This window comes from Triticum aestivum, chromosome 5A, assembly GCF_018294505.1.
Source record: "Triticum aestivum cultivar Chinese Spring chromosome 5A, IWGSC CS RefSeq v2.1, whole genome shotgun sequence".
Lineage (NCBI taxonomy): Eukaryota > Viridiplantae > Streptophyta > Magnoliopsida > Poales > Poaceae > Triticum > Triticum aestivum.
Genome location: NC_057806.1, coordinates 651,465,394 through 651,476,989, shown reverse-complemented (window position 1 = coordinate 651,476,989; position 11,596 = coordinate 651,465,394). Strand labels below are relative to the sequence as shown.

At 44.3% G+C, this 11,596-nt stretch overlaps 2 protein-coding genes across 2 annotated transcripts; one reads left to right on the top strand and one right to left on the bottom strand.

Moving 5' to 3' along the window:
• The first annotated feature begins 3,746 nt into the window (after nucleotides 1–3,746).
• Nucleotides 3,747–4,780, top strand: LOC123108191 (polyubiquitin-B-like). The gene has a single exon (XM_044530026.1). The coding sequence runs from the start codon at nucleotides 3,756–3,758 to the stop codon at nucleotides 4,614–4,616; it is 861 nt and encodes a 286-aa protein (XP_044385961.1). The 5' UTR covers nucleotides 3,747–3,755; the 3' UTR covers nucleotides 4,617–4,780.
• Nucleotides 4,781–6,146: 1,366 nt separating this feature from the next.
• LOC100037593 (multiple inositol polyphosphate phosphatase 1) lies at nucleotides 6,147–11,249 on the bottom strand. The gene is made up of 11 exons (XM_044527736.1): nucleotides 11,013–11,249; nucleotides 10,712–10,796; nucleotides 10,095–10,394; nucleotides 9,619–9,777; nucleotides 8,902–9,042; nucleotides 8,767–8,823; nucleotides 7,891–8,029; nucleotides 7,431–7,535; nucleotides 7,104–7,321; nucleotides 6,629–6,670; nucleotides 6,147–6,525 (listed from the first exon to the last, which is right to left on the bottom strand). The coding sequence occupies exons 1-11, from the start codon at nucleotides 11,141–11,143 to the stop codon at nucleotides 6,352–6,354; spliced, it is 1,551 nt and encodes a 516-aa protein (XP_044383671.1). The 5' UTR covers nucleotides 11,144–11,249; the 3' UTR covers nucleotides 6,147–6,351.
• Between the last annotated feature and the right edge of the window lie 347 nt (nucleotides 11,250–11,596).

Below are 11,596 nucleotides of genomic sequence, written 5' to 3'. Positions count from 1 at the left end.
AAACAGAGTTGTGCAAAACAGACTTGCGAAAACAAACAGCGGGACAGGAAGGATTACTTCACTTCATACTTACAACAGATCACGCCCCTGCCCTCTCTATTTCGCTCTTTCTATCTCTTCCCTGCAGCAAACCTTCTTTCAAGCTGCCTCAAACACCATAGATTTGGATTGGTGTCCTCCTGAATACTCTGGCCCCTGAGGCTTTCTTCTCCTTCTCAGAATCTGAACTTATCAAAATCACGCTAATTAGTGGAAAAGGATGCGGATTGACCTCTCACTAACACAGCCACGTGTGCCAACAAATATTTTAACCACTCACCCGGATCATTCATTGGTACAGAAAAATCACAACATAATTAAGCATATTATGCACCAGTCGAGAGAGCCGAATTAATTGATCAGTGGCACAGCGGGATAGGCGCCCCCCGTGTGGAACCGCCCGACTCTGGAACCAACGACCAGAGCTCCGACGACAGGCGCCCGCCACGGCAGGACGGCGGGCCGAGCAGGGCGCGGCCACCACCGGGATCGCATTAGGCTTAGAGAAGTCGGTCAGGGTGGAGGACGTATCCGTGGAGGCTGCAGGACGCGGCGTCGTCTGTGGTGGAAGGGCAGAAGGAGGCGCGCACGGGCGTGGGAGGGCGCTGGTAGCCCCTGCGCCCCATGGACGGGGCCTGCCCGCTAGACAAGCGGGCCGGCGGCGGCGGCAGGGGAGACGGAGGCCCGCGGGTGTGGGAGCCGGCAACGGCCGCGGCGTCGAGTGTCGCCGACGGTAGAACGCCGCGGGCGTGGGGGGCAGTTGGGGTAGGGGTAGGAGTCCCGACGGGGTAGGCAGTGGCGGCGCGCTGCGGCGGGGCTGGGGTCGTCGGCTCGTGGCAGGGGGTAGCGCCGTAGCGGCACGCTGGAGACGGTGATGCGATTTGGAGTTTTTTTTCTAATCGCTCATCGGGTTGACCTCATCAGGACTGCGGGTTGATTCATACTAACTTCAGGGGCTTTTATGCAAAAGTATTAATGACAAGCATTAGCTGCTTTATTATTATAGGGAAAGATTAAGAGCGAATCCGACGGCCAAAAACGACTAAAAGTGGCGATCCAACGATTAGAAATGCTGATGGCCCGAGAGGGCTGGGAGGATGCTCGGTTATAATGTATTTAAATATAGTTCAATTCAATGTTCTATTGATATAGACCAAAACTGATTTAAAAACTAAATGATATCATTAGCCTACCATCGTCAATGTTTACAGTTCAAGGAGTGTATATCTATTAATGTCGTTAACCTCCTTCATCGTCAAAACATTTATGCCTCGGTGCTTTTATTTCTACACATGAACTCTTCAGTTTGGCGATTCTATCGAGACCGGTACATAGGAGAGTCAAATCAACCAGGTGTTCCTACTTTTAGATTGGTGGGATCATTAGCATTCATTTCAATAAAAAAACTAATAGAAAAGAGAAACCGTCCTCTGAGTGTGTGTGTGTGTGTGTGTGAGAGAGAGAGAGAGAGAGAGAGATCCGCCAACGCTAGCCGTTGTCGGGTCTACCTTCCCTGACCCCGAGATTTGTATGACCACGCCAAATCCGGAGCCACTTACTACGACCACCACCCCATGCTCATCTTCGTCCTTGTTGTTCTCCTTCAAGACCAGCCCAGCCCCGCCTCGTCCCTCTTTTGGTTGATGAGCAGTAGGTGGGCGATCCCACTACCAGTGGATATCGTCGTCCCCTTGTGCCACGGGTGAGGTGTTGTTGCATCATCCAATGGGTGAGGTCCTTCTCCTGCTCCCTGAGCTTCTTCCCCAGATGGACAACCTCCCTCACTTCTCCCCCTCTACGGACGTGGTGGTGATGTGCATTCTTGCCATTCTCCTCTAGAGAATTGACATGGTTCCTCCCTTCTTTCCTTGCTCCGGCCAAGGGGCGAGGTCCCTATATTGGAATTTAGATAATGGATTGGAATCTAAGTTGTGAAATCAACTTGATATTTATTAGTTCAGCTTATGAATCTTCGCTTCGTTAATTGTTGAAAAGATGTATTCAGCTTGTGAATTTTGTGTGAAACATATGTGTTTCCTTAGTTTCTATTACGTTAACATGTGAAATAAAGTCAACTTTCTAATATGTCAAATTTCGTAATATGTCTTAGGAGTTACCGCCGCTTGCAAAATATGCTTTGTGATATGTGTGATTTGTAAAATATGGAGTGTGATAAGTGAAAAGAAGTGAAATTCTCAAAATAATTGTTTCTAAAATTAGTGCACTAACTGAAATTATTGAAACAGTAGTCCCTAAAAAAGAATTTTTTTTGAAACTCATGTGGTATTTATTTTTTCAGATTAGCGAAATTATTGACATGGTTACTGACATTAAAGTATGTGTTTCGTAAATATTTGAAATGTCACTGCAATAAAACATCATTTTTGAAAAAAAAACTACACTGCAATTAAACATCATGTTTCGGACAAATTTTCAAAAAAAAAATAAAAAATTGAAATGTGCTGATTTATTATTTTATCTTTTGGAAATAGCCTGTCAAGTAATTATTTTGATTTTTGAAAAGTATTTCAATTATATTCTCTTTTGCAAAAAATATTTAAAATATATATAATATATTAGGAAATTGCATGTACGATTTTGATACGATGCTTTATCAGCCACATAGATTAGAAAGTGATGTGATTCAGTGATTTGCTTGATGTGTTGTACCAAACTCGGACGTGAAGTATCGTACACATATCATCGCTGAAAATATATTATTTGATGTTTCTAGCCAATACCGAAAATCGTAATGTCAATATGAAAAAGAATACAATACACTGTTTCTAATGTGCTTTGGTACATGACGATCCCTTGGTACCGAGCGGGAGCCACTACCTATGGTCTCTGCTAGAAGGACTTGGCATAAACTCTTCAACTAAACCTGGGCATTGCTTGGGCGGGTTGTATAAAGCCCTACCGTAACAACCCAAACCCGGTTCTAAACAATTAAACTGTACATTTTCTATTAAATAAAATTATTTTGGGCAGTATAGATGTAGTTCAATTAAACTCTGTTTTTTAGGTAATTCAGGCTTCTGGGCCGGGCCATCGAGCCTATATCTGGAGCCCAAGCTCAGCCCGACCGTCCGGCCCGGGTTTGTCCGAGAGAGAACATGTGTTATCATGCATTCCCGTAAAAAAAATGTCATCGGGCTGGTCGTAATAAAAGTATCATAAGCGGTATCATGCATGCCAACTAGACTTTTTGAATGATGTGGCACATAATTAAATGAGAAAAAAGAGGGTGTGGTATCATATCATGATACCGTATCATATTAAATATTATACTACTTTGTGTCATGCATGTCAATTAATAAGGCCACCTAATAAGATACTAACTTATGATACTATGCATTATGATAAGTACGGATGCATGCACATATCTCAGAATATTTTGTTATATAAATGCTTGCACAATAATTTTTGCAGATATGAGAATAACATCGAGTATTACGATGGATGGAAATTTTGTTATAAAGGCCCGTACATTAATTTTACACGTATGGTGTGCTATCTGAGAATATATGTTATAAATGCCTATGTATTGTACCTCTGCTGGTGAAAAATAACCTTAATTTTAATGAATATACTGTATAATATAAGGAGGCACTTTAAGCCGTCAAATAAATAAACAAATCTGTGAATAATAACATCAAGTAATTAAAATAAATGATGGATGTGCAATGCATATATGTATTGTGTGTATAAATAAAATGGAAATGCCCGGCCGCACGCACGTTTTCACAAATCACACAAGCGAATCGCGCGCGATGGAGGTGACGTTCGAGACGACGCAGGGTCGCCGATTCACCGTCGAGATCTGGTACTTGTCCACCGTGCGGAGGATCAAGGAGTACATCCTGAGGCAGGAGGGCATCCCCGTGGAGTCCCAGCGCCTCTTCTTCCAGGGCCAGGAGCTCCAGGACGACCGCGACACCCAGCACTACCCCATCGTGGAGGGATCCCACGTGCTCATCGTCCTGCCGGATGACTCCCCCACCACCGCCGGCGCCGTCGTCCGCGTCGTCGCCTCCGGGCCGGCCCTCGGCCAGGGCCGCCGCATCGTGCTCGAACTGGACGCGTCGTGCACCGTCGCCCGCCTCAAGGAGGTGCTCCAGGAGCGCACGGACGGGGCGGTGCCGGCCACGATGGTGAGCGTGTTCTTGGAGAAGGCGGAGATGGAGGACGACAAGGAGCTGGCGCAGTTCGACCCGCCGGTCGACGGGATGGAGATGGAGGTGCGCGTGGTCGCGCGCCAGCCGCCGCCGCCGCCGGCGTGCAACGACGGGAACGGGGCGGCCAAGGTTAATAACAAGCTGCAGCAGCGGATGTCTGTGGAGGTGAAGTGGGGCGCCAGGGCCGTGACGTTGGAGGTGAGCGACATGGACGCCGTCAAGGAGCTGCGGGCGGAGCTGGGCAGCGGGGCGCCGCACCTCCTCCTGCCGGACGACGGCGCCTACTTCTTCATCTACAAGCAGAATGTCATGGAGGAGGAGCGCACGCTGCGCTGGCACGACGTCAAGGCCGGCGACACCATCGAGATCTTCAACGGCAGGGTCACCGGAGGCGCTTGATTCATCGATCACACACATGCATGTTCCGTCGATCAGGTTTACAGATCTGCATTGACCATTGTTGAGTCGTTATGCTGCATGGTACTCCACTCTATCATTTCTTTCGTGCAAATTGGTGTAATGTTGAGTTACCGATCCTGAAGAAAAAAATGATTACGCCTGAAGATCCTATTTGTTGGGTTAAGATGTTAACAAGAAGACCTATTCCTTTGCTCGGATTAATCCTAACTTTGCGTCTCTGACTTCGGGCGATTATCAACGGAACAATCGGGGAACCCCAACGATCGGTCGCAAGGAAGATACTTCCATTTACAATAAATAATGTGCCCGTGCTTTGATATATATGAGCAGGGGAAAATGGTAAGCTCTCCACCTTTTTTAGGGGGTATGCTCTCCACTTTAGGGGTATGTTCATACGTAATACGATGTGATTTGTGAATGCCACGTGTCATCCATCAGGATGCGTCTCACATATTAACCGTGAGACCTGGTCTCATATAATTTTTTTCCGATCTGGGGTAAGCTGGCGTAGGGATGAAAATGGAGCGGAAACTATCCGCCTTTCTGACAGAAAAACAAAAACTAGAGGAAAAACGGAAATGGAAACGAAACTTTGCAAAAAGGAAACGGAAATAGGATATTTTTTGTGCAAAAACGAAATACAAACTGAACATCGTTTTCCGATGCAACAGGTGTGGAAACCAAGTTTTTTTCTGTTAATACGAAACTTTCCGTATTACGTATGAACATATGGCTATTTTGTAGCCCAATAAACACATAAAGTAATTAGTCCCTACAAATAATGAGCGGAATGGACCATATAGGATATAGCCCAATTTCAACTTTTTTTTTGAGACAATAGCCCAATTTCAACTACATCTAGCACGACAGCCTAATACCTAATCCCTAATCGAGCCCATATGGCCCAACTTCAAACTATGTCGCTGGTATGAGCACTATTGTGATTTGAGCTTGCAATGTTTGATTGTTTGATGCCTTTCAAAAAATTTGCTGTCAAAGTTGAATATTTATGCACAAATGGATATCTTATTATATATCCATGATATATATTAAGATTTTGTAGTCATCTTATCCACTAAACAATTTTGTTGGTTTCATTGTGTTATTTCTACAGTTTGTCTAATTCATATCTAGATGTTTTTTAAGGATGTCACATCTAAGCTCCTACAAGTATATAATGTAGCAATAAGAAATAAAAAAACTAGGATAAAAAAAATAGACCACAAATAGAGTGGACATCAGCTTAGATGTGACATAGTTATGTCACATCTAGATGTGTCCTAGACAGACCCTTATTTCTATGGTTCAAGGGATCTTTTGTTCCGGTAAACACTTGCTTACGTCCCCATGTCTGTGTCGTATTCGGACTTTTCGTTTTCGATAGTAATTGTTTTCAAGTTTTCCGTATTCGTTTTTACTTTTGAAAAATAAATATAAACAAATATGGAAGCACCTAGCTCCATCCATTTTCACTCCATTTTCATCCTTATTCTTGGCACACGTTGCGTCTTCCGAAAAAAGAATTCCTTATTAATATGAGTAGTCTATCGTTTCTATTAAGCCAGACTCGCACACGGCGGCACCTGCAAGCCATCAGAGCCTGATACGCGCTGAACTCGCTCACAAGTCACCAAACCTAGGTACAAAAACACCAAGGTTAGTGTCCACATGTCAGTCCTAATCCAAGGTCGTCGCGGCACAAGGCGCCTGTACTCTACAGCTCCGTCTTAACATCTTGCCCCTTAAAACGGTAACCTTTCCGCGAGAGCAGATCAAGGAAGAAGTTGAGCTTGGAGCTGAAAGAGGATGGCTCCTCCTCTGCTGCCACCCCCGGCTTCTTGCATAGCATATTGTAGTCGTGCTTCAGGTGCGGCTTCACTATCTTTTCCTGCAGGCATAATCGGAGACGCTCATCAGATCACTGCCAGAGGAGATGCAGAATGCATCTTGAACGTCGTATTCGGAAGAACATCAGGCAGTGTTGTATTTACCTTGAACTCCTCGAATGGGCATAAATCCTTGTTGCTGCAGCCCTGCATTTGTTAGTAGCCCACCAAGGGTAAGAACATATAGTCGATTGGGGGACTTCCCAGTATCAAACGTATTGTAGAGAAGAAAACAGAGCACTAATCAGCCAGATGCTTCTAGGCAATGGCAGCCAAAAATATTGTTTAACATAATAAGCCATTTCATTAGTTTTTCAAATAGTTCGTTTGTGGCACATTGGTGTGTATTCTGTGATTTCAGAATATTGCTACATAAGAATATCCAACTGCATTTGTTGGATCAATTCATTAAGTTTTCTAAAGCATTTCAATGCTGTGGTTGGTAGGTTTGAAACTTGAGAGGCCCTAGAGGACCCACAGGACATTACAACACAACATAGCTTGTAACACCATTGAGCAAGGCGACTTAAACCAACAGGTTACAGGATAGAGCACAGAAATTGCAGAAGCATAGTCTTACCGGCATCGAAACTGGGGCTTCATTGTGTAGAACTTGCAAAAAATATGAGCTTTTTTGGTCCTGAGATGTTTTTTTGCCATCATTTTTGCCAGGGCATTGGTATAAAGCCAACATATTGTTGCTAGCAAAAGGTGCTACAAGAGCGCCCTTCCAATTTCTTCTCTGTGGTGGCATCGGAGGTAGATCCAATGGTTCCTCCCGTTGAATCTTCTCAAAATCTTAGTGCAAATAAAAAAAGTTGAGACATGTCAAATGGGCAAATAGTTCCTTGTATATTCTTCACGGAGAAAGATCATGCACAGATGGAGTGCAAAACAGGAACCATACCTGATCCTTCAAGAAAAAGACCAAGTAGACATGTGAAAGGAACAAGAGTTTCTGCATGTGCAAATCGGAGCCTTGCTTTCTCATACGTACCATCAGGGTAGTTTTCTACAATTCCAAGAATTAAATTTCAATCTAGAGTTCTCATCATCATTGTTATTCATAATCTAATCTTCAGTATTGATTACTACACTACACACTGATTCAGAGTATTACATGTTCTTTTCTGTTTACTGTGTAAGTATTGCATGTTCTAGCTAATACACACCTACTCCAGAGTATTACATGATCTTTATGGAGTAGTAAGCTACCACAAGAGACTCATAAAATGATGTGTATCTGGTGCTAAAAGAATTCCAGATCATAGTGGCGTCCACAAAGGGGAAAAAGTAAGAAGGTAGGGTGCAGGTATTTTTCCAGCAAGAAGCATGTTTTTTTCTAAGAACATGGGAGATAGTGTTACCTTCTCTAGCTATGATTGCTTCTTCCATCGACTGGACAACATCCTTGAGCAATGGCAGTCCCATTTTATAGTTTATTGACTCACCATAACCTTTAAGCACAAAACCCTCCAAATCATCTGTCCACTCTAGCAAATGAACCTAAACAAAGAAGTTGGCATTAATAGGACAAATCAGGGCCCATTGTTAATTCTGAGAATTACAGCTGCCTAACGAGTTGATATTAATAGGACAAATCAGGTTCTTTGCATGAAGTATGGCGATCAGGGCCCATTGTTAATTCTGAGAATTACAGCTGCCTAACGAGTTGACATTAATAGGACAAATCAGGGTCTTTGCATGAAGTATGGCGATGATAATACTTTCGTTAAAATTAAAAGGCAGCAACTATTTGACAAAAAAGGCAGCTAGCATGGTGAGTCAATAAACTATATTCAAACTAAGAACAATTAAACTAGACTACTAGAGTTGCATGTCAGAAGCTTGCAATCCTAGCTATGAAAATACTTCTTTATGGTATGATGTGGATTCCTAACAGGATCTGACCAGTGAGGCAACCACAAGTACATAACTGAACTGATAGTGGACCTGCCTTAATAATAGTTTGATCGTCGAACTATGACAAACTTAAGCAACTTCATTAACTGGGATGTATCATTTTCTTAACAGATCAAGGTCACTGAGGTTATGGTTCTTATGAAATAACTAAAAAGGAACCATGTCCATGGAATCAAATTGTATACAGATCATATACTTCCTACAGAAGAGTAATAGGATGTGTGCCGTCTGACTGAATGCTGGCAGGGCATAGACTAGTATGGCATAGAGTTTTAGTAGTGAAATTGCTTAAGAAAAGCTGAAATGTGAAAGCAACCTACCTCATCTTCATTGAAAAGTTGACAAGCTTGATTGGTAATATTCAGCAAAGATGCTTCCTGCAAAAAGAAAAGACAACTGAAAAAATGTCCAAAGTGTGCCACACCATACTCTAGCTCCCAGAGGCAAGTAAATACCTGTTTGCAGAGGAACCAGAGGGAAGAAACATCCTGTGTTGTAAACTTGAGGTGATAACGGCTGACTAAAGCAGATGTGACATGTTCTAGAATTGGTTCCTTTTGCTTGTCAACATCAGGCTCCTTTCTTTTCCTGTAGTCCTGAACATATTATTGTGGTTATACATTTTGGGCAAAAATAGCACATCAATAGCGCCATAACAAGGCCACAGTTGTACAGAGGAAGAAAAGATACAGCGCATAGCATGCCGAACTGCAAGCTACCGCTGATAGATTAATAGAAATGAGAACAAAATTACATATAAAAACTAAGAGGTGTGCCTAGGAAATTGTTTGCAAGAGTGAATGCTAGAACACACCAATGAAGAATGAAGGAACAAAAACTGATGTCCAACATAAAACTACCTAACCAACAGGTGGAAGAACAAGGAATGCAGCAAAGCATGACATACTAAGTGCAAACTCGTATAAGTACATGTGCAGATTGATCATAAATCTTTGTGCTATGCTATGTGATATTGAATACTTAGTTAAAGCAACATGCCAACACGAAAGTACCATTTGCACAAGAACTGACAGTTTTAGTCTTTCTCTTTCAGCTACAAAACGCGAGCAACCAAACCAAAAGGAATAACAATGCCAAGTCGCATAAGCATTTTATATTCTTAAAGTGTGTTCTTTATTTCTCAACGATGTTATTGCTACCACGAATAGTACCTTGTATGTTTTACAGCTATCAAAGAATCGCAGACAAATATCACTTGCACGACTCTCACTCAGAACAGAGAAGGCACGGTTATTTCCTGCTCCAAGCTTTCCTTTCCCAGAAAGTAGCCCCAAACCAAATGCTACTGCACTAGCTGATGCTCGAGGAACCTGCATCTCAAACATACAGCAATAGTTAGCCACACTAAGCGACAGTCAAACTCAATAACATTATAACTCAACTGGAAATCATCAACAGCAACAGCAACAATGTCCAAACTAATATAAGACGTTTTAGATCACTAGTTTACAGAAGTAGTACTTGGTTTGCAACACATTGAGACTCGGTAAACTGAGTTTCTGCCAAATGCTATATATTTATTCCTGTTTCATCTGATAATGACTAACACATGAGACTCGGTAAACCAAGAATCCTAAAATTTGTTGATATGAACGTGTTAAGTATGGCAAGAACCTGTCGAGCTTACCTGGGTTGCTCTTATTGAGTACACGTCTGGATGATATTCCTCATCAAACAGGTCCTGAAACCTCTCCTTCACTCGGTTAGCAAAATTGAACAGCTCTTCCTCACCTTCGCTAACCAGTTCGCCCCCTTTGACCCTACCCTTCCAACGTGACTCCCACCCCTTCATCCATGATGGAATTTTCTTCAGAGAAGCAGTGTCAGATCCTTGTTTTGCCTCATCTACTAAAGTCCCCAACCGCACAGCCAGCCTATCCAACTCCTTGATTCTCTTCTTGGTAGGAGCACGGGTCCCATGTCTTGCCTGGTAAATAAAAGTATCGAATGAATTCAGCCAATTTTATCCTACACAAGTAGTACACAGTGGGGAAATAACAAGCAGACTCCGCAGAATATTGTTCCATTTCAGGTCAGTCATCAACATCTATTAATTCCTGAACTATGGCAATGCTTAAATAACTCAGGAAAACAGACTAACACCATATGGCATATCACCGACACGACTGCTAAGTACTTGGTTTCAATCCCTTCCAAGCAGTACTGGAGACCGAGTTCACACTGGAACTGGGTGGCGAAATGTTGGCACAGAAATGTGTGGAATGCAGGGGAAATGAAACTCACGACGAGATTGAGGTGGATCACGCGGCACTCATCCGAGATAGAGGGCGCGGAGACCACGCTGTTGGACGCCCTGGACACATCGTACCTGCGAAAATCACCACCAAAGGGGGTTAAAGTTAAACCCTACCATCTCCGCAAGCCCCCGTCTCCGTCCCCAACACCACGGCCTGGGCAACCACCTCGCTCGCATCCGAGGCTAGCTCGAACCCCGCTCCACCGCGAATCCACCGGCGAACTAGCCGGGGATCAGGCGGCGCTTGGAGAGACGACAGAGAGGGAGGGGGCTGAGGGGGAGGGGTACCTGGTGACAGTGGAGAGGTGGCGGCGGACGTCGAAGGCCTCGGGCTCGGCGGCCGCCGGCGGCAAGAGGGGGGCGGCCGCGAGGAGCGTGGCGAGGAGGAGGAAGGGGAGAGGCGTGGCCGGAGGAGCCATGGCGAGTCGCGATTTGCTTCTCTGTCTTTCCGATTCGGTGGGAGGAGGGCTGGTCCGAGTTTTTTTGGACGGCGACCGCGCCGAGCCGAGCCGGCCGGCTATGCACGTGGCGGGGTAGGGGGGCGCACGGGACACGTCCCCAAGGCCATCTGAACGGTCGGCGTCGCGCTGGACGGCCGGGATTGCGTGTGGTGGCTTTTAAAATCCGGATGCGTCTCGGCGCGGCGCCACGTTCTGCGTGCTTCCGAATCACGTGTGATCATGGGCTCCTGGTTTTCTTTCCATTTCCTTTCTTTGTTGGTTTGTAGGCTGCCTTTAACAAGGGTGAAAACTTTGCCACACTTTACTAAATAAAAAAGGGATCTTACATCTAAAAAAAGGATCTTAAATATGTGCATGCATTCCCCAAAAGGAAAGGAAATATATTAAACAAAAAGTCTACTCTCCATTGCC